The 26,236-nt window shown below is 40.4% G+C and overlaps 1 protein-coding gene across 1 annotated transcript in view; it reads left to right on the top strand.

The window, feature by feature from the left end:
- Positions 1 to 26,236, top strand: part of SYNE2 (spectrin repeat containing nuclear envelope protein 2) — a 300,041-nt gene that overhangs the window by 206,863 nt on the left and 66,942 nt on the right. Inside the window, exons 73-86 of the mRNA XM_055132548.1 lie at positions 1,133 to 1,234; positions 2,373 to 2,492; positions 2,654 to 2,854; positions 5,020 to 5,193; positions 6,470 to 6,601; positions 11,245 to 11,441; positions 13,111 to 13,243; positions 13,560 to 13,742; positions 14,158 to 14,304; positions 16,224 to 16,400; positions 18,551 to 18,706; positions 20,208 to 20,360; positions 22,471 to 22,641; positions 24,261 to 24,391. Coding sequence (XP_054988523.1) covers positions 1,133 to 1,234; positions 2,373 to 2,492; positions 2,654 to 2,854; positions 5,020 to 5,193; positions 6,470 to 6,601; positions 11,245 to 11,441; positions 13,111 to 13,243; positions 13,560 to 13,742; positions 14,158 to 14,304; positions 16,224 to 16,400; positions 18,551 to 18,706; positions 20,208 to 20,360; positions 22,471 to 22,641; positions 24,261 to 24,391 — 2,177 coding nt within the window. The remainder of the gene's footprint in view (positions 1 to 1,132; positions 1,235 to 2,372; positions 2,493 to 2,653; positions 2,855 to 5,019; positions 5,194 to 6,469; positions 6,602 to 11,244; positions 11,442 to 13,110; positions 13,244 to 13,559; positions 13,743 to 14,157; positions 14,305 to 16,223; positions 16,401 to 18,550; positions 18,707 to 20,207; positions 20,361 to 22,470; positions 22,642 to 24,260; positions 24,392 to 26,236) is intronic.

The raw sequence follows: 26,236 nt of genomic DNA, 5'->3' as shown, positions 1-26,236 counted from the left end.
GGAGGCTTTTTTAGGTAAAAAAGGAGGCTTTAAGATTTCAGGGCGAGTCATCTGGCATTTACCTAATGTGAATTAAGGACAGAGTTGAAGAGAGACTAGTCAGAAAGTGACTGGAATTGTCTGAGGTGAAACCCGTGAAACTGCATACCCCTCAGGGAGGATGCTGGCACAAAAAAAATCATACCTGAGGGCTGGAGAGATTCCTCAGGGGACTGGGGCACATGCTTTACCTGAGTTTGTTCCCTAAAACTGCACGGCTTCTTAAGCATCATTGGATGTGCCTCTCTCCAGGCAACAAAAGAAAAAAATCCAAGTCACTGATGCCAATCCTGCCTCCAGAATCCAGGTGAACCGTCACAAAGGAAAGCAGATGCTCGCATCCCACAGGGCAGCAGTTAGTTCAGGCTAGTTGTAGGGAGTGACTCTGAGGAATAAACAACACATTTACTTCACCCCCGGCGCCCAAATCCAAGCACTGAAAAAAAGCAATAAAGAGAGTCCCTGGTTATAGGAGACTAAAAACCCTTCTCAGTCCATCGACACCTCCTGAACCACATTTAGATCCTCATTCAGAGGAACCAGAAGTAAGAACTAGTCAGTAACTGGAAAAACATAAACTCCGTCTAGACACTTAATGAAGATTTATTATTCATTTGTAGTACTTTAAGAGATGCATAATAAAAATACGAGGACCAATGAAAAAGTGTGAACTGGGACTTGCTCTAAAGTAATCTGTGGGAAGAGAAGATAGACAGGACCCCTCAGAGAGACCACCAAGGATAGACAGTCTGCCTCAGCTGGGACTCATCTGGGTCCAGGTTACAACAGGATGGTGCCTGTGTGGAAATTCTTCAGTTTTTGTGTTGAAAATTTCCGAATTTAAAGAACCACTACATTTTTAAAAGTCAGTGAGAGGACCAGAGAGAGAGTACTGTGGGTAGGGCGATCCCTAGCATCCTATGTGGTCCATCAGGCCCCACCAGGATTAATTCCTGAATGCAGAGCAGGAAGTAACCCTTGAGTATCGCCAGGTGTGGCCCAAAATAAAAAGCAAAAAAATAACAAGGCAATGTGAGCCTAAAGGAGATTCTAATTTCCTGCTAATTTCTTGCTTTTCCTGTTTTTTTTCCAGCATGAAGTAAAGAGATTATATGAACAACTTTCCAAGAATAAAATGTCTTTACAACAGTCTTTGAATGAAATTAGTGGCCAGAGTATTGATGAACAGCTTCAGGTAATAATATCAGAATAATCCCCACTAATGCTAGACCACATCTTGGAGATGAGTCATGCTTCTTCAGCCTTCCCTCTGTGAGCAGGGCAAGACTGACATCAATAAAAATATGAAATCTATGTTGACCTTTAAAAGGCCTTACAGAAGAGTTTTACAGAGTATAAGATAAAACAACATAGATCTTTGTCAAAAGTCATCGGGGCACAATTTATGCGGGTACTGGGAAATAAGCATCTTACAGCTTGGTGTGTGTTGGGTATTCCCACAGATTCTGGGGATCATCAACTCAGTAACAGAATTTAGGATTAAATGTTCTTCGTTGATGTAGCAGGTATTAAATGTAGACTCACAGTTGTTCAGTCATAGTTCAAAATTCAAATCACTTACCCTAGGGAAATAAGACAAAAGCATGAAGATGAATATGTACATAAATGTTATGGGATGTACCTGAAACAAAAAAATTTTAATAGCCTAAAAGTCTGTAAGAGGGCCTGGAGTGGGCACAGTGGGTAGGGCGTTTGCCTTGCACACGGCCAACCCAGGTTCAATTCCCAGCATTCCATATGGTCCCCTGGGCACCGCCATGAGTAATTCCTGAGCGCAGAGCCAGGAGTAACCTCCAGCGGGTGTGACCCAAAAAAAGAAAAAAAAAAGTCTGTAAGAGCAGACTGCTATTAAAAGAATGTGCAGTCTTCCACCGGTATATGTCTGTTTTAAGGGGCCCACATAGAGACCAGAGAAATAGCTCAATGACTAGTGCACGTACTTTGCAGATAAGAGACCTGCCAGGAGTGACCCCTGATTGCCACGCCAGGAATAGTTCCTGAGCAACATCAAGTGTATGTCTCCCCCCCACCGAAAAAACAAATGAATGAAGGAAACAAATGACTCAGTTAGTCTGTGCTAATTGAAAGGGCTGATAATAGAGAAATGCAATCTGCAGAATAGAATGATGTATGCAATTCAAGAAGTTTAGGGGTAGATGTGAATAACTAGACTGCTTTATGCTTAGATCTTGTCAATGGATCCATAGGAAAACTGGAGAAGCAGGCATGGAGGTTAGGCATTTAAAAATGAATATGCATACTTCTTTGGTGTTTGAAAGGATTTCACTTTTTTGCGTTTTGTTTCACCTTAGAAAGCAGATGCACACACCATGGAACTACAGCACTTGGAGAGTCAAGTGTCAAAGCTAAGGGAAGAAGGGAAGAGGCTTCATTTCCCTTATGTTTTACTCCAGGATGTTTACAAATTAGAGGTATGTCTAAGTAGAAGACATCCAGTCAGTGAGTCATTGCAATTATAAGTTAATTATAAGTTAAACTTATTTTTCCACCAAGGGAGCTTGGATTTGCTCTTCACTTGGTTTATTTCCATAGTAAATAAAAGTATTTGTGTATGTCTACTCTTTCTTTTCAGGATATGCTTGACAGTATGTGGGGAATCCTGAGAGCCAGGTACTCAGAGTTCAGCAGCCCTTTCATCTCTGAGAGCCAGCAAGAAGCACTATTTCAAGGCATGGTGGAATTAGTGAATATTGGCAAGGAAAAGCTTGCTTGTGACCACTTGAAACAAGCCAAAAGTAAAGTCGCCTTACAGTCTCTACTACAAAATCATAAGGTAAAACATAAGGGTCAAATCGCCTTTATATATCGAAGTTTTTCTGAATATAAACAGAGAACATCCATTTTTTTTTCTTTAATGAAATATGTAAGCATTCATTCATTCTTTTAGCACATACCTCTTACAGTCCCCACTGTGTAACAGAAACCATGCTGACTCAAAAGTATGGTTGTATGATTGAACATTGACACAGTTTTTTGTTTTTTGGGGGATGGGGGGTTAGTTGATTGAGAAGACTTATTTATCAAGGAGTACTTCCAACATTTAAAATTGAGACGCATGCTTTTTTTGTTTGTTTTTGTTTGGGGGCCATACCTGGCAGTGCTCAGGACTTACTCCTAACTCTGGACTCAGGAGTTACTCAGGTGGTTGGTACTATATGGAATACCTGGTATCTAACCCAGGTCAGTCAAATGCAAGGCAACCACCTACTTGCTATACTGTCTCTCTAGTCCTGGGATACATGCTTTGAGAGCACTTAATCAGTGAAATTAAATTAAGGAAATTAGGAAATTCCTGAGAATTGAGAGCAAAAGAAATATCTATCTAATGTCTACCTCACATTTCATTTTTCTATTTATTTCATTAAGTGAAATCTCCTCCTGATCACCAGCTACAATCATGCATGGTCTAAGTGCTGAGTTTAAATACTACATAAGCCAAAACTCCTACCTGCCTTTGTTAACCTTAGTCTAAAATAAACAGAAAGGCAAATATTGCATAAAAATATAGGGGGAAAGGAAAAATGGACATTAATTTAAATCTACGGTGACTCAGACCCCCAATTCCTTTGTAATTGGGAGATGGAACCCCCATGAAATGTCTAGAGGGTTAGCCTACTATCAGTGGAAAAAAAGCTAGCTGAAGGAAAATATTTCTCTCTAAAGGTTCTTAACGTACTCTTATGGGAAGAACCTACCAGTAATACAGTGGGTAGGGCATTTGCTTTTGCAAGAGGCTGATCTTTATGCTTCCCCAAGCACACTACCAGGAATAAGCCCTATGCACTGCCAGGAGTGGCCCAAATAATAAATTAATAAGCAAATAAAAGGCACTATTATGGGAGATTTTTCTCTACCAGGAACTTCATAAACCACATCCACTAATTTCTTTTATAGATCCATCTGTTGAGTGAAAGTAAAGTCAGCATTTAGAAAGTCCCAGCAGTTGAATATGTGGTTTGGGGACGCATGCATCCATCCATTCAACTTAATTGTCATAGAATTAATCAGCTCTATCTGTGTCTGCATGTGCATGTGATGGGAATCAAAGCCAGGGCCTCACACACAGTGGTGTATGCTCTACCACTGACCCACATGCTTGGGCCCTCATTATTTACCTGTTTGTAAAAAGGTTTTATAAAACCCAGAACAAGGACTGGAGTACAGGAATAATGCAGGAATTAAGGCACTTCCTTGCTCCCTGCTGGCCCCAGTTCCATCCTCCACACTGAGCATATTAGGAATGACCCCTTAAGCTGGGTAGCCCTAAGTACCTCCAGGTATGACACAAGATGAAACAAAGCAGTAAAAACCTCTCAGAACAACTGATTTAGTGATCAGAATGAAAAATGCTCCTTAGGATGGACTATTTTATGAAAAATATTACTTAAGATGACTTTTGACTTGTTAAAATGCTATTAGTGTTTAAAGACTAAGAGATGTGCCATATTTTTTCTTAATCGTTTTCTGAGGGGTAGTGGGTATTGGGCCTTACCTGGTGGTGTCAGAGGTTGCCCCCAGAGGTACTCAGGGGACTGTGCAGTGCCAGGGATCAAACCTGGGCCTTCTACGTGCTAAGCTTGTACTCAGTCTATTTACTTCTCTCTCTGGCCCCTTTCATATTTTTGACTACATGGATAACTTAATGGAATTTTTATTAAAATTAAATATAGGGTCAGAGCAATAGTACAGCACATAGGAGACTTCCCTTGTATGCATGCAACCTGGGTTCCATCCTGGGCACCAAATAAGGTCCCCCAAGTCCACCAGTACTGATCCCAGAGCACAAAGCCAGGAGTAACCCCTGAGCACTGCTGGGTGTGGTCCCAAAACAAAAAATTAAGTATAGTGATTTAAAAAGTTGAAGTTAACTGGGTTTTTGTGATTTTTTATGAACTTTTGTGATTAAACAAAAACATTAATACCTTCTCCAATTTACAGCTTTTTTTCCAGAAGCTTATTGCTGACATGTGGTTGATCCAAACATTCTCCAACAAAATGCTTCCTTCTTTATTGCAAAAGAAAGAGACATCTTGGGCAGAACAAACAAAAGAAGTTCAGTCACTAGAAGAAAAGGCGCGCCAGTATGGGATCAAACTTCAGAGTTTGTTGCAGGTACTTACATTACATAAACTGCACTTCAGCCAGAAATTCCAGATTTTCAGCCTTTTTACACACCAAGCCCTGCCCCTCCCACGTGTTGAAAGGCAGTACCTAGTTATCTTTAAGTAGTAAATGTATAAAACTAACAATGCAGAATGTGAATCCTGTTTCAGTTCTGTCTACTTATTTCCTGAATGAAATACTAGCTGACATTTCTCATACATAAATTAAGAATAATGCATTGTCTTACTACTTTTTAAATTTGTGTTTGAAAAAAGTTAAAAGTGCTTTGAGATCTTAACAAGATCCTTTAGCTAAATAGTCAGTGGCTTTGAAAGCCAGTTTCCCAACAGAAAGGACTGGCTTGGATGGTGTGCTACTGGAGGCCATTCATGATAAAATTTTGCCATGAACATTTCAAACAGTAGATTTTGGCCTGTAAAGAAAATAAATAAAAGTCAAGGAAATAGTCAACTTTATAATGTGGTGCTAGTATTAATTTAACAAAAGTAGTATTACTTTAGCAAAATTAATTTTCTAATTCACTCAGCAAAATGATTTTATAGTAGTATTTTTTAATATTCAAAAGAAAGACTCATGCTTACATTGAGGGCCTCTGGTAGTCAGATGACCCACTATTTCAGTGGCTAAGAGAATTAGTGGGTTCTCTAATTAGTAGGTTCTGTTTTTCTAACAGACTATATTCAGTGCAAATAAGAGAGATCTGTTGTGCTTTGAGATTTTCTGGAAACAGAAAGCAACACCAAGGCAGTAGTAATGAAGTGTAAGCCTATACTGAGACAGTAGAGTTAGGCTGTAAGTAGCGTAGGATGGGAGTGGGGAGATAATGTTTAGTGGACTAGGGATTGGATTACAGAGGGCAGAGGTAGCCTAACAGGAGCTTCTGTTAAGGAAGCCTTTAAAAGTTAGCTCAGCTCTAACTTTAGGCCCCGGGTTCTGTCCCCAGCCTCTTCAGCTCTTTTAAGTTTTCAGATATCCTCAGAGATGCTTGCTGAGTGTCATCTTAGCTGTACTGTATTATGCTCTACTGATTCGGTGGAATAAGCATCTAATCCATTTAGACCGGATAGGTTTTTTTCAAAGCTTCTCAAAGACAGCAGAATTGTTTTTCATTAGATACTGAATACTGGGGCAGGGAGGCGGGGGAGGCTATATCCTTCGGAAATATGTGCTTTCATTTTGTATGATCTCAGTTTGTTTTTATGATTGTGTCATTATCTAGAATTAATATGGAAAGGGACTCTCATTGATTATCTTGATTCTCTAGAAATGGGAAGAATTTGATGAAAACTATGCAACCCTTGAAAAAGATCTGGAAATTCTTGTATCAACGCTGCCCTCCGTGAGTTTGGTGGAAGAGACAGAGGACAGATTAATGGAAAGAATTGCATTTTACCAGGTATTTGGCTTCTATTTAAACCAACAAAGGCACAGTCCATGATACTTGTGTTTTTTTAATTTTGTTCTGATAAAATTACATGACCTTAAAAGTGAGTAAAAGACAAGGCCAAGGTATTTGAATTGGAATGAAATACATTTCATCATGCAACATAGTTAGACACACTTGGAGAGACTGCATATTTAATGCTGAGCTCCTCACGATACAACTATCCGACTTGGTGACAGAAACCATGGATTGAGTCCAAGCTCTGTCATTTATCGCTAATTACCCTCTGTCTCTAAGCCTCACTCTGTCTGAAGAATGTAAATAATCACACTAGTTCTACCTACCAGTAGGCATGGAAATGAATCCAAAGAATGGGAAGACCCTTATAAACCACAAGCCTCTAAATATGTTTTCTTTATTGTTCTTAAAAAACCCTGATGGAGCATTACCTAAAAGAGAGACAATAATCTGTTATCTGTCATTATAAGACATAGAGCGGCATAAAATGACAGTTAACATTTAAAAAGAACTTCAAATTCTGAAATCTGTCTTGTATAGCTTGTGTGTGTGTGTGTGTGTGTGTGTGTGTGTGTGTGTTTCTGTGTGTGTTTTGTTTGGAGGCCACACCCAGCAGTGCTCAAGGTTTACTCTGGGTTCTGCACTCAGGGATCACTCCTGCTGGGGCTCAGGAGGACCATATGGGATGCTGGGAATCAAGCCTGGATCAACTATGTGAAAAGCAAGCTTTTCACAGAGGGTCCACTGTATTATCACTGTAGCCCCATCTTTTATCAAAACCTGCATCTCAAATTTTAGTCCCAAAGAAAGGATAAAACCTTAAAGTGTTTTTCAAGTGGCACTGAAATGTGACCAACTAGATGAAAAAGGTTTTAAATCTTCTCAACAGAAGCTTTACATAGTTAATATTAACTTCAGATAGTCAGAATCTGATTTATCAGGCTGGAGTTTGTTATCAAATATCAACTGAAAACTTCAAAAGCATATTTGTTCTCTGCACAGACTGGATGGAAAATGAAAGCATGAAGTGCTTGGCAGGACCCTGCCATTCCTCAGAGGCATTCAGATTTCTAGAAGGAATGTTTTTCTGAGGCTTCAAGGCCTTAGTGATGTTCTTTAGGAATGCCTTGGGAGCTATAATTGCACTCTTGCTATATTGAATCAACACTAAGGTAACTGAATTATCAGGGGGAAAAGCTGCTGTTCAGTCATTGTTAGTCTAAAGAGACTGAAGATATCATCTGAACAACCCCAAAAATAGGTTGAAGCAGATAGCACTTAAGCTTTGTTATGTTAAAAATAAATTTATAACAGTCAAATAGAAACCATATTACTTTCCCCATATTTCTTAAAGTATGAACCTTAGACTTACTAAAATTTTTTTTTAATTTTTTTTGCACTAGGGTCAGGTGATGAGCACACGTGGCAATGCTCAGAAGTTATTTCTGGCTCTGCACTCATGAAATCATTATTGGGCCAGAGAGATAATACAGAGGTTAAGTAATTTGCTTTACATGCAGCCAAACCCAGTTAGATCCCAGCACTGCAAATGATCCCTACCAGTACCTGCAGGAGTAAACTCTGAGCACCACCGGGTATGGTCCACAACCAAACCAGATGAGCAAACAAAGCAATGTCTTACAAAAGAGACAATAATAGAAATGAAATCCTCATTCTAAGACTTGTAAATTAATTTGGCAGAGGAGCAGACAGATGACCAAAAACTTAAGTCAGACAGCTCTGACTTGTTTTCAGTACTCCGGGTCATAGATAGTTGTGCTTTGCTCAAGGGATGCCTGTGGGCTGGGGAATATAAGGGTCCATTTTCTGGCTTCTGGATTTTGAACAGCTCATATTCACATGCTGGCTTGTCTCTTCAGGCGGTGTGCCCAGTGGAGTCTGACTCTTTGCACAAAGTGGGGAAACTAAAACTTCTTATAGGGCTCTAAATATGATTGAGTACCCATCCCTCCACCACTGCCCATTCTCCACCACCACTGATCCCAGTATCCCTCCAACCACCCCCACCCCTTCCCCCCCAACCCACCCCGCCTATATGACAAGGCTTTCCCTTTTGTTCTCTCTCTCCTTTTGGGTGTTGTGGTTTGCAATAGAGGTTTTGAGTGGCCATCATGTTCGGTCTATAGTCTACTTTCAGCACGCATCTCCCAACCCAAGCAGGTCCTCCAAACACCCTTTACTTGGTATCCCCTTCTCTATCTGAGCTTCCTTTTCCCCCAGCATGTGAGGCTGGCTTCCAAGCCATGAAGCAAACCACCTGTACTTATCTCTTGGGTATTAGTCTCCCATTATATTCCACAGATGAGTGCAATCTTTCTATGTCTGTTTCTCTCTTTCTGACTCATTTCACTTAACATGATACTCTCCATATTGATCCACTTATATGCAAATTTCATGACTTTATCTTTTCTAATAGCTGCATAGTATTCCATTGTGTAGATGTACCAAAATTTCTTTAACCAGTCATCTGTTCTTGGGCACTCAGGTTTTTTCCAGATTTTGCCTATTGTAAACAGTGCAGCAATGAACATACAAGTGCAGATGTCATTTCTACTGTATTTTTTTGCATCTTCGGGATATATTCCCAGAAGTGTATTGCTGGGTCAAATGGGAGCTCAATTTCTAATTTTTTGAGAAACATCCATACTGTTTTCCGAAAGGGCTGAACCAGTCATCATTCCCACCAGCCTTGAAGGAGAGTCCCTTTCTCCTCCACACATCTGCGCCAACACCAGTTGCTTATGTTCATTTGGATGTGGGCCAGTCTCTGTGGTGTGAGATGATATCTCATTGTTGAAAACATGCACTGTTAGCTTGTTTAATATACTCTATACAAAAGAGGTTTCTAATGCATATGGATTATCCAGTGATGTGAATATAAATTCTGTCTTGAATTTTTTTGGTTTGGATAATGTATTTGAGCCTATTTGAACATGCTATCAGCAACTTAAAACTTTGTAAGAGGGCTGGGGAGATAGTTCAGAATGCTGGAGCATATGGTCTGCAAGTTCGAGGTTCAGATTTAATCCCTGGGGGCTGGAGCGATAGCACAGCGGGTAGGGCTTTGCCTTGCACGCGGCCGACCAGGGTTCGATTCCCAGCATCCCATATGGTCCTCTGAGCACCGCCAGGAGTAATTCCTGAGTGCAGAGCCAGGAGTAACCCCTGTGCATCGCCAGGTGTGACCCAAAAAGCAAAAAAAAAACACAAAATAAACAGATTTAATCCCTGATACTTCATGGCCCTCTGAGAACTTTTGGGAATGTCCTCCAAGCAGAAAGCCAAGAGTAACCATTAGTACTGCCCGGTTTGTCCCCCCAGCTCTCCCAAAAAGTTTAGTTAGATCTTTGAAATCTTACCAATTTCACACTTGGATGTATTTCACTAGATGACATATTGTAGTTGTGTGTAAAAGTATGCACAATGTGTGATTGTATATAAATTTGTGTAAAAGTTTCATATATTTTGCCCTTTTTAGCAGTACTATGATACATTCCCATATTGCTGTTCATAGAGAGATAAGTGGCATAAACATTTATTATGTAAATGTCTACCTATTTGGGTGTCATGAGTTTCTGTGAAACTTAACCAGATACATTATTTTTTTCCTTTATAATGATAATAGGCATTCATTTAAAGTTTTATAACCTAAATATTTCCTAAAGTATACATTTCAAATTTAACAAAACATAAAAAATACTTTGAGAATGCCACATCCACTGATTTCAACCCCATGGTTATTTCTTTGTCCATTGAACTTTCTATTTCCCTTTTTTAAATAACCCCTTTCAGGCATAGTCCAAGCTGGAATTTATTCTTCTCATAGTTTGTCCATTACTCTTTATGTAAGATCTGCCTAAGAACTTCTTTTAAATCTCCATCCTCATATGTCATCTTGCATCAGCAGCAAATTTTTGAACATTATTACCTGCAACATTATAATAACTCCTAGTTCTTTTTTTTAAAGTGGGGAGGTACTTGGATTTGGAGATCATGCCCAACAGTGCTGGGGGGCTATTCCCAGCAATGCATGGGAAACCATGTGGTGCCAGGGACTGAACTGGGATCAGCAGCAGGCATAGCAAGTGTCATACCCCCACACCCTCTCTCCAGCCCTTAACTTCCTGATGTTCAAAATAGCACACATCACACTACCCTGTCTATAAACTGAACTAACCCTGTAGACTGCTAGCCTGTTCTATTTTTATTTCTAGGTGAAGAAATTAGCTAGCAGATATAAATATGTGAATGAATGTCTTTTGCTTGCCTTGTAAGGCTCTAGAACTGAATCTGCCATGGAAATGTTTTAGTCCAACACACTTATATGAAAGGGACCAGTAAACCATTGATCCTGTTTTTCCAGCCAGACTATGGAGTATTGTAAAGTTTAGGAACATTTTCATGTTTCTTTAGCAGCCTTCATTATAGTTTTCTAATGAAGTGTATATGCGGGGGGGGGGGGGGGCACGGCATGGTGTGGGGAGCTGGAATCAGAGGGGGTTGCCAAGGATCAAACCCAGAGCCTTCTATATGCACAGCAGACACTCTCCCACTGAATTATATCCCTGCCCTGGTTTCGTTTTAAGTCATTAATTCTCTGATTTTACTTCTATTAGCAACTAAAAAGAAACGTTGATGAAAAGCATGCCCGGCTCTGCCAGACTCTGAATGAAGGCAAACAGTTGGTGGCATCTGTGAGCTGTCCCGAGCTGGAGGCCCAGACTGCAAAGCTGGAAGAGCAGTGGTTGTCCCTAAACAAAAAAATCGACCATGAGCTACATAGACTCCAAGCACTTCTCAAGCACCTGCTCAGGTATGTTTTCCTAGGGTTTGGCTGGTGCCAGACGCTGCTTCCTAAGAAATATCTGAGAGCTGGAGAGGCAATACAGTGGGGAGGGGCTTGCTTATATGTAGCCAACTAGGATTCATGTTCCAGCACACCTATATGATCCCCTAAGTACTGCCAGGAGTAATCCCTGAGCAAAGATACAAAAATAAGCCCTGAGCATCACCAGGTATTGCCCACCCAGCCCCCACAAGAAAGAAAAAAAAAGAAACAGAGGAGAGAGCCAGAGAGAGCATAGCAGGTAAGGTGCTTGCTTTGCAAGTTGGTGATCCAAGTTCAGTTCGCTAAGCTGCACCAGGAGTAAGTCCTGAGAACTGCCAGAATGCCCCTCACAAAACACAAAAGCAAAATGACCTCAGAGTAGGGCTGAAGATACCACACATCATGCTGAGTGCATACTTGCCATACAGAAGGCTTAGGTTTGGTCCCTGGCACCATCTGGTTCCCAGAGCACTGCCAAGAGTGATCCCTGAGTACTGAGCTGGGAGTAGCCCCTGAGCACTTGCAGCTGAGGCAATAAAACAGAGCAAGAGGGATCTCCGAGGGATTCTGCAACCAGCCACAGTTTCCATGTAGCACCTCTGTTTTATTTGAACAGTCTGAAGCACCTGTCTTTGGGGGCTAGCTAGGACCTAGAGTGTCAAATAATGATTTGCTAGACTCAGAATAAATTGATCAGTTTCATGGAGTCTAGAAGTTGTGTTATAAAATGTTTTGATGTATTTTTTTTTCTTTTTGGGTCACACTCAGCAATGCTCAGGGGTTACTCCTGGCTTTGCACTCAGGAATTACTCCTGGCAGTGCTTGGGGGACCATATGGGATGCTGGGGATCGAACCTGGGTCGGCCATGTGCAAGGCAAATGCCCTACCCGCTGTGCTATCGCTTCGGCCCCTAAAATGTTTTAATGTATTAATAAATAGCATACATGTTATATTTATACTGTGACTCTTTCCTACCCTCTTACAAAATCTTTAAAATTAAAAAATATCTTAAATAACTTTAGTAGTATTTAATATAAATTTTATATTATTTAATATAAAATATATTAAAGGATTCTAAAATCTTTTCAGTTCATAGATATTTGTTTCGGTGATATAATATTGAATCCCTTGAGGAAAGCAAAGAACAGAAAATGTTTAAATCTCATTTTCAATCCTGCCTCTTAGGGACCTATCTCAACCTAAAGAAGCTAGAGGCTATAACATGGACAGGATTTTGTTTGGATATTTTCATCACATGTAAATGTTATGTCTAACCAACAGCAGTGTACTATCACATGATTTATTAAGTGCTAGAAATACATTTACTATGAACAAATCGATAGGGGACATTTGATAAATGAAAATTCCTATGCTTACCCAGAGTTATATTCTTTTATAGCTACAATAGGAATTTTTTTTAAAAGAACACTGTAGACTGTAAAATACCTCTTTGGCTCTTGGTTAATGACAATGATGGGGGTCATAGGAAATGTGATTGGGAAATAAGATAAAATATGGTATTGATAAATCATATTTTTCTGAATAACAGAAATGATTACAGGAAAATATGTAGTAAAATAATAAATGATGCACATGGTGTCTGTTATTGGTAGAGTTTGTTTCTGATTTTCTTTCTGACTTCCTTTGCTCCAGTTATAACAAAGATTCAGATCAGCTAACCAAATGGTTGGACTCTTCTCAGCAAACTCTGAATTACTGGAAAGAGCAGTCCCTCAATGTGACTCAGGACTTGGACACAGTCCGAAGCAACATTAACAAATTTTTTGTAAGTTATAATGGAATATGGTCAGATAATTGTCTGTCCAAAATTAGTAACAGGGAAAAGTTGTTGGTGTGGTGTCAGAGGCTCCATAATCACTATGGGACTGAATAAAACTTGAGCGCATCACAGCTGCAGTCTTCAAACTTAGAGCCGTTTGCACTTTCAGGCGTGGATCTGCACATGGACATACATGTTTCTGATGGGAAATGAACCCTGTTTAGCTTTAGACTCTAGCTGGTGATTCTAAGTCTTAGTTGCTCTGTGCTATTTTAACATTTTAAAGTTTGCTATTTTCACATTTTAAAACTGTTGCCTGTAGGAGTTTTCAAAGGAACTTGATGAAAAGACCTCCTTAAAGACTGCGGTGATAAGTACTGGAAACCAACTTCTTCACCTCAAAGAAGCCGACACGGCTACATTGCGGGCGTCATTAGCACAGTTTGAACAAAAATGGACAATGCTCATTACTCAGCTCCCAGATATTCAAGAAAAACTTCACCAGGTAAGTATTTAAAGACCCAGCATTTAAATTAGCATTTACTTGTTAGCTCACAACTCTTTTAAAATTATTTCTCTGACTCAATAATTTTCATTGACACTACCTATTTTTGTTTGGCACCACTGAATATAGGTCTTAATTACTAGATTCTCCTCCTGTGGGATCTTTCTTAAGAGAGAAATCATGCTTAATTACTTTATTTCCCAGTTTATCTGTGCCACTGTGTTAGTTTATGTGAAGGTCATTGTCATTGTTTTGGGGTCACTTATTCTAAGCATGAATTCTGGGATTGTTTTTGTGAGTAACTTGCATAATTATGTAGCAAGACCTTTTATCAAGCCAGATATCATCTTTAGTGATGCCCTGATTCATTTTGTTAACTGCAGGTAATTAAATGGAAATCATTTTGTCCTTGCAGCTCCAGATGGAGAAATTGCCATCTCGCAATGCAATCACAGAAATGATTAGTTGGATGAACAATGTGGAACATCAGACCACAGATGAAGACTCTGAACATTTGCTAAGTTCTGCATCTCAAGTTAAAAATCTTCTTCAGAAATACAGGGTAATTATACAAAAGGAGCCAGGAGCCTTTTTGTTGAGCAGTCTTGAAAGTCAGTTGGAGGGCAAATGATGAACAAAGTGACATATAGGATATAATTTAGAAAAACTCTGGGGATGAGATGGGTCATGGATGACTCAAGAGAGAGAGCTAGTAGCTTGCTCTTCTCCCACTTAGATTCCTTTAGTATCTCCCATCGCATGAGACAGAGCCACACTTTGTCTCTGACTCTACTGTTCCTCTCCCCTCACCCTTCTCAGGATTTTTGTCTTCCCATGTGAACCCTGAACTCCCTTAACCAAATGATGCATGGCCTCTTCATTGTATCTTGTGGTCTCCCTCCTCATGTTATTTGGGGGGGGGGGGTGATGGTGTGGAAATCTTGACTCAGTGCTCAAAAGCAACCCCTGGCAGTGCTTAAGGACCATACTTGAAGATGGGACTTCAAGTTGAGGTCAGGAGGATTCAAGGCAATGTTTTAACTCCTGAGCTCTCTGACTGGTCTCCTCCTCATCTTTTTTATTTAATTTTATATGATCCTCATACTTTTTACACACTCTGCACCTCCCCACTAGAATTCCAAGGCCCTCCCTTTAGCTGTAGTAATCCCTAGTCATCCTTCCTGAGCCGGCTCAAGTCTTTCCTCTTTGGGTAATCTATCCCTGTTTCTCCCAGCCCTGTGGGTTTACTTTCTGGGATTCAGTGTACCCATGGCACAACAATAGTTCCCATCATGTGGTCTTAGAATCATTTATCTATTTGCCTACCTCCACACCCTGGCTTAGTTTCTTGAGAGCAAGGACTGTCCTTCACCTGCCCGAAAGAGCACACCTTGCCCAATACCTTCCAGCCAACAGGAGTTAAGTAATCATGCCTTTAACAAGAAAGTGCATAAGATGACATGCTTCTACAAACAGACTTAAATGTACTCTTCTCCATACTATCTGATACCAAGTAGATATAGTAGCAATCACACTGATCATCATTGGTGCTAGTGTTTTGTGTTGGCCACAAGGAACACAGAGGTGAGCAATGCCTTAACTGTGGGATGAAAGACTGCATTACAAAACCTGCTGTTAGCAAGGCTATAAACTCAATAGTAAGTATTATAGAAGGGCATATAGAAGGTCTGTTCTCTGGAAGGCCTGAGTTACCTAGAATATATGGCAGTGTAGCCCTCTGGATGTCTCCAGTTTAGATGCTAATCCTTGATGCTAGATGCTAGAATAAAATCCAGCAGGGCTACTTTTACACACGTTCTGCCCATTGCCGTAGGACTCAGTCATCTAAACTGGGAGGTCTGTGCTCTCTGTCCTTAGAAAAACAGAGAAGCAGGGGGCTGGAGCGATAGTACAGCAGGGAGGGCGTTTGCCTTGCATGCGGTCGACCCAGGTTCGATTCCCAGCATCCCATATGGTCCCCTGAGCACCACAAAGGGTAATTCCTAAGTGCAGAGCCAGGAGTAACACCTGTGCATCACCGGCTGTGACCCAAAAAGCAAAAAAAAAAAAAAAAAAGGGAGAGAGAAAAGAAAAGAAAAACAGAGAAGCAGCTCCCTGCCTTGGCAGTGTTCCTCAAAGGAGCTCTGGATTTCTGGGAAAATCTAACTCGTGTCCCATCCTGTCATTCAGGCAGCTTGAGGTTCCTGGGTACAGATACAACCCCGTGAGGTTTGAGACAATACACAAACATTGCAGGGTGCTGCCTTTGACTCTTCCTTGTTTTTGAAAATATTGAATCACCATTCCCAGCCTTGTGGACTCTCCTAAACACTCAAATAAACCTGCAGTTGAATGGGTTAGGAGACAGATGCCCTGTGAATAATGGGTGGGAACTTGGCGCCCCCTAGAGTGTACCCAAAGGGAAATCCAGTTCTTCTACCCTACTTCATGTCAGGCATTGTCTCCCTTGGTTTGTTTTAGGAATTTAGAATGGAAATGAACTATAAACAATGGATTGTCGACTTTGTCAACCAGTCACTGCTTCAGCTAAGTACCTGTGATGTAGAGAGTAAGCGCTATGAGAGAACCGAGTTTGCTGAGCGCCTGGGAGAGATGAACCGCCAGTGGCACCGGGTCCAGGGAATGCTAAATAGAAAGGTATAAGCACATGTTACCTTTTTTTTTTTTTTTTTTTTTTTTTTTTTTTTAGCACATGTTACCTTTTAATGTATGACTTGACTTGCCTTCGCAAAATACCACTTTGTGAAATTTTGAATAAGACTTCCATCTAGTTAAATTGCAAGCCAATAATCACTTCGATCAGAGCCCTCTTATAAATTCTGTCTCAGCATTCTCCGTTAATGCATATAGTAGATTATGAAAATAGTTTTTACATCCCTTCTGAGATTTCTTATTGGAAACTGAATTAAGCAAGTGAAGAGGAAAAATTTCCTTTAGAAAGATGTCAGGCATTATTATGCGAGCCTACTAAATGGTCAGATTTGACATTTTCTGTGGAAGTAAATGTTCAAAAAGGGCAAAGCTATTTAAACTTTGACAAAACTGCAGAAAGGAAGGAAAATGTATGTGATCTTTTGGTAAATTTTCATTCCACAACTCTGAAAAGATTAAGAAAACTTATTTTGGGAAAAACATTTGCTATCTATATAATTGATTGCTCTTCTTGTTGTATAGAGAATGCATACAAATGGATTTATGCAAGTGAGATTCAGGTACATAAAGAGACAAAAGAACATAATCAGACAATTCATAAAAGAGAAAATTACAATTAGCAAATAAACACCGAGAAATTACAGCTTTAATTATCTGCCATGAAAACCTGAACATTATGTCATTTATTAAACTAGAAAAAAATTATAAGATAAAGATTAAAGCCCAGAGATATCACATTCATGCATTGTAGATAATGGCTAACATGCCCTTTTGGAAAGCTTTCAGAAAATTTCAAGAACTATAATAATCATCTCCCTCTTAACCCAGCAGTGCTCCTCTCACACATTTATCTTCATCAAGTAGCCCTTCAAAAGGAAAAAGATGTGCTTACAGTGTTCAACACTGGTCATAAATGTACAATGCCTTCATTTCCAACTACAGAGGCATTCATCAATGCCAATACTGTGTCTTTTTGCTGAAATACTGGGCAGACTAAAAATAAGGAATATAGCATGAGATAGCAATTGCCTATGACATATTGGAAAAGTAGTGTAAAACTATGTTATGATTATGACCTAATAGAAATTGTGGGCCCTAAGAAGTGAAAAGAATCAATAGGCTTTAAAAACAGTGTCTTAGTAAATGAATTGCTTATGATGGTTTCATACTTATTTAATTTTTAAGGGACATTAGAGAGATAGGGAGAAATTTTCTTAAACTTTATGTATATCAATAGTGAGATGGTTAAAAATGTCGCTCATATAGTTATTATAGTTATTATAGAACTCTGGAGAGGGTGAGAAATAGCTTTCTTAGTAATTTATCTTTCAAGATAAAAAATCTTTTTCTTTTATAGCAAAAAGGGAGTTGCTTCTGTTTTCTAATTTATTTTAATTTCAGGTACTTGGAACATCTTATGTGGAATGTTAGGAATAAGAGAAGGAAAAAATATCCCATTAAAAGTAACACTTTTAGGGGCTGGAGCAATAGCACAGTGGGTAGAGCGTTTGCTTTGCACACAGCCGTCCCGGGTTCGATTCCAGCATCCCATATGGTCCCCTGAGCACCACCAGGAATAATTCCTGAGTGCATGAGCCAGGAGTAACCCCTGTGCATAGCCGAGTGTGACTTAAAAAAAAAAGTAACACTTTTAATCATAACATTCTTTTTTAAAAACATGTAGTTTAAAATAAGGATTTTTTACAATTTTATTTTAGGCACCGTGACTTACAGTAAATCATTGGCAAGGTTTTATGCATAAAATCTTTCCAGCACCACAGCTCCACCAGTGTTTGCTTCCCTGTACCATCCTTCCAGTGTTGTCCCTCCCTCCCCCTCCACCACCACCCACCATCACCAGTTGATGAGTAAACACCATCACTCAGTTTATTTTCCCCCACTCCCGTCTCCCATGGTTTGCTTCCTACTGAAGATCAGTTCTCCGTTTCTATTGCCTTTGGGCATTTGTTATATCCCTGCCAGGTTTCTCGATACCCCCAATCTGAAAGAGATCATTCTGTGCCTGTCCCTCTCCTTGAGTGACTTCACCCAGCCTGCTACTCTCAGATCCACTCATGTAGCCACAGACTGCATGATTTCATCTTTTCCTTCATTTTCTTATTGGTCACTTGTAGATACAACATTTAGAACAACTTTTGGAAAGTATCACCGAGAATGAAAACAAAATCGAGATTTTGAACAACTTTCTGGAGGCACAAGAGGAGAGACTGAAAACGCTACAGATGCCTGGAAGTGTGATCTCGGTGCAGAAGATGCTCCTGGACTGCCAGGTGGGATGGAGCAGGTCGCCTCCACTGTGGTTCCCTGGGACAGGGCAAGTGACTGCAGGTCCTGGCAGGCTCTCCCACAAACCCTCACACCCCACTTCCTTATGCCCAAAAGATGACTCTCCCTGGGCTTTAAAAAATTGCAAAAAAAATTCATTTTTTAATTGATAAAAGATCAATTAATTGAAGAAGATACTTTAACAGTTTTTCAAGTGGTTTGTGGGTCAGAGAGAGAGTTAAGGGGTGAAGACACTTACCTTCCATGTGGTCAGCCTGGTTCTATCCCCACTATCACATTTGGTTCCTTGAGCACCACCAGGGGTTCCTCCTTAGCACTACCAAGTATGGCCCCTTTCCCTCCCCACCCTAAAAGAAAAAGAAGAACAAGAAGAACTTCAAAGGGAATTGTGATTGTGATTTTTGTTTTCCAATTTTGTGTTTTTATTAATGTGCCCAGTATTCACCAGCTGAACACTGGATTTTATATTCTTTTCTGTGCCCCATTGTCTTTGTTCAGGGGAAGATGATTTTCTTTTCTGTGGATGCTGTATTCCAGAAGTACCAGTTGTCCTTGCTGTACCATCTAACCCACCTGTGGGCTTGTGTCCTTTGATGTTTGACACCATTTTCTCTGAGTCTCTGAGCCGCCTCTTCAGGATGCAGATTAGCCCTTCCCGACCACTCTCCCCGCTGGGAACTCAGGCTTCCCCCCCTGCTTCACTATTTCATAAGCTGCCTATATGGCCTCTGTCATAAATAGCCAGCACTGCTCTCTGCCCCGTGGGGAAGGTCAGGTCAGGCAACGAGAGTAATAAAGAAAATAATATGAACATAGTAGTTGAACAACTATACCCACTGTGGGATATATCATCTTTCTAACTACCCACTAACTGTTTCCACTTAAGATTTTTTTTCATTTGTTTTTGGATCACTCTTACTGACGTTTTGGGGACCATGTGCTGCTAGGGACTGATTCTGGCTCCTGTATGCAAAGCATATACCCCAGCACTTTGAACCAGCTCCCAGACCCCCCTTTAGAGTTCTTCCAGCTTCTCAAGTTCTACCTGTGTCCTGGTTGACAGACCACATTGCATAAGTCAGTGCCATACCATTCCCCAGCACACTGCCCGGTGTCACTTGAGTCCTAGGCTCTGCATGGCAGTGGATCTCATCACTGGTTTCCAAATGAGAAATGCTGACAGAAAGTGAGTGTTAAAGGTGTTGCTGATACAATTCTGGGCACACAGCTAGTCGGGAATGGATGTGGCATGGGAAAGAGATGCCCTGTACCACTAGATCATGATAAGAAGGACTCCTCTGAAATATAGAACCATAGATTAAAATAATAATAATAATAAGGAGCTGTTTGGATAGACTTTTTTTCAGTTCTTTTATTGTATACTCTGCGGGCATTTTTTATTTGAAAAGAGTGAACTCTTGCATCTTGCACATTATTGCTTTTTGATATCATGCTTGCAAAAACTGTTTCCTCCTGCCTTCCCAGGATATAGAGAATCAACTTGCCGTTAAATCCAAAGCACTGGAGGAATTGAGACAGGGTGACCTGACTTTGGAGAGCGGGACATTGCCATTGTTAGAAGACACAGCATCCAGGATTGAAGAGTTACTTCACAAAAGGGACAGTGTCATCAACCAGGTACTGAATTCGTTTGAGGAATACTTTTCTGTTTCCCTCCCTTCCTCTGTCTTATTGGGAGCTGCTTAATTACAGAGACTCCCTCCATACCTCATCGAGCATCTGGCCAGATAGACAGGAACAGCGGTAAAGAAGTAGCTCAGTCCCCACTCATGGGGAGTGATCTGTTTCTCTATTCAGCTAGGAACATGGTCAGCAGAGGGAGAGCTCCAAAGATAGGGAGAAAAACTTAGAGGAGGCTGGAAAAACATCTTATCGCTTTATGAAAATCCCATCCAAGTTTGCAGGGTCTCCTGCCCTCTCTAGGAGGGGCACATCAAAAGAGAAAGGAATAGGCATGTTCAGACATTGCTACCTTAATGTTTCCCCACACTACAGGGAGAAAACTCTACTCATTGTAAAAGTGTTAATGACGAAACGTGTCATCCACCTATGGACATTTGAATTGTCTTCATTTTTACACTGTTATGAATCATGCTGTTGTGGTCATTTATACATCGGTTGGTTTAGTTTGGTTTGGGGACCACAACCTGTCGTGCTTAAAGGCTATTCCTGGTTTTGCACTCAGGAGTGACCCCTTGTTGTCTTAAGACGAGGAGAATTTAAACCAGAGTCAACCATATACAGGGCAAGTGCCTTAACCCCATGCTGTCTCCAGTTTCAGTATATAGGTTTTTGTGTGAACCTTTTATTTCATTCCTCTTGGCTATTATAGCTCAGAATTGATGGATCACAAAGTAACTGCTTTCAACTTTTGGTGGAGCTGCCAAACTTTCCTACTCTGTAGGTTCCCGGCAGCAATGTATGAGGGCCCCATTCTTCCCAAACTCTCATCAACATTTGTTATTACCCAGCTTTGATTGCAGTTAGCCAGTGAAGGTGAATATTAGTTCATGATGGTTTTAATTTACCATTTAGTCACAACTGTAGATGTTGAGCACTTTTTTGTGCACTTACGGATTTTTTGTATATGTTCTTTAGCTATGTCTATTCAAAGCCTTTGCTTATTTTTTCACTTTTCTGATTTTTATTGTTGAGTTATAAAGGTTCTTTATTATATGTGTATTATCTATAAAACATTTCCATTTTACAATAAATAAGTATAAAGTATATAACTAGGAGACACCTGGGCAGAGATATAGTGCTGGAATAGTTCAGGTATGAAATCAGACTAATAACAATTTGTAAACCAAAATGCCCAAAATTTAAAAATATATAAGTAGACATTAAAACATTTATATATTCTGAGTTGGATCTAAAAATATTTAGTTGTTTTGATTCCTTTCTTTTATGATTATCAGGGACACTAAAAGATGAAATGAAATATACCCACCATTACTTTGGACTTGCCAATCATATTGGGTTTTTTTTTCTGGTTTGTTTTTAATTTTGAGCTTTGTTTGTTTTGGGTGGGAGGGTTGTTTGCTTTTTGTTGTTGTTGTTTTGGGGCCATACCTTGTGGTGCTCAGCATTTATTCCTGGCTCTTTGCTCAGAGATAACTTCTAGCAGGAATTCAGGGGTCCCTGTGAGGTGCTGGGGAGTGAACCCAGGTTGGCCACATGCAAGGCAAGAGCCCTACTGCAGTCCTATCTCTCTGGCCCTACCTATCATTTTGGCCAACTGGATTCTCTTACATTTATCCATGCTTTATCCTGGAAATCAGGCTTAATGCCAGGTAATATTTCATTCTTATGCTTCACAGTTTTCAGAGCGTTTTCTTAGACACCCTTATTGATATTTTCTACTTATTATCTGTTTCACGGGTGAGGAAATGGACAGATAGAAGATGAAATAATTTGTCCTAAAGTTGATAGGGTGTCACTACACTATGTCCTCACAGATTCAGATTCCTTTTCTGGATTCTTTCCCAGCTATCCTACTGGGGCTATATCCTCTCCCTGATGATCCTCTGGCCCCAGGGCTCTTTCCACTTACCTCTAATAAACTTGGCCTTCTCTGATATTTTTGTTCTTTGACCTACCTTGAGTTGATCACTGACAGTGTTCTAGAACTCTTGCATGGAAATGTCTACATTGGCAATGACGTTGGAATCCTTACTGGGAAAAAAAAAATTATAATCATCTCAATCTGTTTCCAATTTTTCCAAAGGTCAGTGAGCTGAAGCCCTCCATGCAGTCTCTGTTACAGGAGTGGAAGACTTATGACAAACTACGCGATGAAATGAATGTGATGACAATCCGACTCTGCTACTGTGTGGAGCAGAGCAAGCCTGTGGTCTTGACCTTGGAGGCCCTGCAGAGCCAGGTGCAGAGCCTGCAGGTACGGTGCCTCTCTTTTTTTTTTTTTTTTTAAGAAATATTTTATTGAACCACCGTGAAAAAAAGAAAAAAAAATACAAAGCTTTCAGGTTTAAGTCACAGTCAAATACTGATTAATCCACCATCCCTTCACCAGTGCACCCGTTCCACCACCAAGAACCCCAATACACCCCCCTCCCACCCCACCGCCCATCTAAGTAGCTAATGATATTCCCATTATTCTCTACGGTGCCTCTCTTGTCCTGTGTGTGTGGTGCAACTTTTAAAGATGCCATTGATTTGACAGTCTCCACAAAAAAACACAAAGCAATCCCTAATTCTGAAATGAATCACATGAATCAAATGAGAAAATCACAATCATGATCACGAAATCTCGTTAACCCGTCGATTTCTCGAACGGGGCTCAGTAACCTCTCCATTCGTCCTTTCCCTGAGATCTTAGAAGTTTCTCTCAACTCGGCCCTCCCAACGATGTCGCACTGGGGGCTCTTCAGGGTCAGGGGAATGAGATCCAGCTTATTACTGGCTTTAGCATATGGATACACCATGGGAAGCTTGCAAGGCTGTCCCATGTGGGCAGGAAACTCTCAGAAGCTTGCCAGTTTCTCCCAGAGGGAGAAGTAGGCTACAAGATGTTGTGCGCTTCTGGGAGCTTGCTTTTAAGTCTCTGGATGTTGGCCGTTGATGGGATTACACACACCTGGGTTCCTCTGCTGGTACCTTCAGGCATGAGGCCTGTCCGAATGTGTGGAGAGGGGCTTCAAACATGGCTGTAGCTAGGTTCCGGTGGTCTTCGGCCGCCAGGACCTCTGCTCAGGGTGGGGAGGGAAGCTGGAGCCCATCCTCTCCGAGGGGCCCTGGGGAAGACAGCCAGGCATGCAGGCAAGAGACTCTCTGCATCGCTCTCTTCTGGGAGCTTGCTTTTAAAATTTTAAAATATTTTCTCTTTTTTTTTCTCATCTTAAAATGAGAAAATATTTCCATTAAATACTCATCATTACTGTCATCACTGTCATCTCGTTGCTCATCTATTTGCTCGAGCAGGCACCAGTAATGTCTCTATTGTGAGACTTGTTACTGTTTTTGGCATATCGAATATGCCACTGGTAGCTTGCCAGACTCTGCCGTGTGAGCGGATACTCTCAGTAGCTTGCCAGGCTCTCCAAGAGGGGCATAAGAATCGAACCTGGGTCGGCCATGTGCAAGGAAAATGCCCTACCCACTGCACTATCGCTCCAGCCCTCATTAAATGCTCAAAATTAAAAAATAATTTTTATGTTCATAATTTAAAAGTAGAGTTATGTGAGAGATATCTTTATTCTTTTTTTTTTCTAATTTTGGGGCTAGCCCTGGCAGTGCTCAGGGTTTACTCCTAGTTCTACACTCAGGGATCATTCCTTGAAGGACGGGGGACGATATGTGGTACCAGGGATAAAACCCCACTTAGTCATGTCCAAGGTAAATGTCTTACCCACTGTACCATCTTTCTAGCCCCCATTCACATTTCTTATGATTATCCCACTCCTAGTAAGATTGGAGTATTAATGTTATAATGATAAAGCAGCAGCTTGGAAGTTGTCAGGTCATTATGAAAGTAATCATTCTTCTATATTTTCTCAGTCTCTTCAAGATGAAGCTGAGAGCAGTGAAGGGAGTTGGGAAAAACTCCAGGAGGTTACACGAAAACTCAAAGATTACTGTCCCTCGATTGCTGAAATAATCAAAGAGAAATGCCAGGATACTTACACAAGGTATGCTTTCAGATGCAATTTAAATAATACATCAAATATCTTTATCAGAATGACATGGGAAAGGAAATCACATAGTCTTTGTAATGTCTTTCTCAATCATTTGAGATGACAGGTATCTTGCTTTTCTGATGATCACTTCTGCATTAAATCTGTGTAAGATTTGACATTGTGAGATCTCTCATGATCACTGTCCAAGTGTAATCCATCTAGACATGCCCTCAAAGCCCAATGTAGCCACTCCAGAGGATACAGACCAAGTGCCCAGTGTGATCATCAAGGACACTGCAGTCCCAAGCAAAAACCAGAGCAGAGACCTCCAATAGACACTGTGTCCCTGGAAATACTACAGCATGGAAGAAAGGGGGTCTTCAAATATCTTGAGAGGACCTGATTTGTAGAGTTGGGAATAGTTCTTTGATGACCTGCTTGGGATAGAAAACTGCTTCTTAGGAATGTGGCCCAGTTAATTTCAAGGCTTTTATTTTGCCAAATGAGATATGAAAGTTGGCTTAACACTTGTTAGCTTCAGATGGGTGAAATGCAGAGTGTTAGTGGCTGCCAGTGTCCGTCAGTACCTCCCCCTCCAATTTCAGCCTCTCTTGCAAGTCAGGTCTGAGCAGGTATTGAAAAAGGACCCCCCAAATTTACGGGCCCCATAGTTCAATCTCCAGCTCTTATTGCAGTCTTTATTGGAAGAAGGGCGTAAAGGGTAGGTAGGGAGGAATAGAAAATGTATCTGACCGCACATGCTGTCTGGGGGCATCCCCCAAACTCTTCAGGGTCGTTTGCTGCAGATACTCAGGTGCCACTTCAGTATGTACACATTTAATTGTGGCACAGGAACCTAGTGGGGACCCAGGAATGCAGAAGAAATTATGACTAGGATGTGCAAAGCCCCCTGTTTAAAAGCTGTTATCACTGAAAATAATAATTTTTTTTAAAAGATGTATAGAGGGAGTCTTGTTGAAAAGGCTAAAGAAAATAGCACCAAAATGCTAGTGGTGGTTATTCCTAGAATGAAATATGTCGGGTTTTTTTTCCTTCTCTTTTATGAAAGAGACATTCTCTTTTTTTGTGTGTGTCTTGTAGGTGGGTAGATCATCTAGATACAAGGTTGGAGAGAAGAAAGACTAGGGGTAGAGGAAATTATGCCTGTTTGGTAGTTCCTTTTTCTTAAGTATTTATAATGAACAGATATTTGTTTATGACTGCAAAATTTTTACTGAAAGAATAATTCTGCTAAGATTTTTGAAATACATAAAGGAATGCAGGTTGTGCTATTTTTTACCTTTTTACCATTTGCCAAAGATGAGGATATTGTGAACCAAGCATTTTCAGGTGCTTCAGACAGATGTAAACCAGCATTTTCAGAAAGTCATTTGAGAAGCAAGGCTTGAGGGCCCAGTGGTAACATGCACATTTGCATATATATGGCCCTCAGTTCAAAAAAGAAACAGTAGCCATATCCTTAAAGGCATTAGCAGGGCTGAAGAGATGGAACAGGGGCTAAGATATAAGCATATGCGTATCCCTTCCCCTGAACCCCACCAGCAGCAATCCCTGAGCTCCACTGGATATTGCAAAAAAATGCATTATCATATTTCTAGTCTTTGACTTGGTAATTATCTTGAGATTAATATCTTAAAACAAAAACTGTTTGCCAAGTTGTATCTAAGCATTATATCTGACACAGGAAATTAAATGTCATTTCAATATTCATACTAAACAATAATTTGGTAATTAAATGGAAGGCAAAACATGTATATGTCATCATGCACAGCCATTTTAAAGAAGCTTACTTTTAAAATTAGCAACATGGAAAAAAAAGTTTAAGTTAAATGGAAA

The sequence above is a fragment of the Sorex araneus genome, chromosome 3, assembly GCF_027595985.1.
Source record: "Sorex araneus isolate mSorAra2 chromosome 3, mSorAra2.pri, whole genome shotgun sequence".
Taxonomy (NCBI): domain Eukaryota; kingdom Metazoa; phylum Chordata; class Mammalia; order Eulipotyphla; family Soricidae; genus Sorex; species Sorex araneus.
Note: the sequence above shows the minus strand (reverse complement) of the source record. Positions and strands in the feature narration are given on the sequence as shown.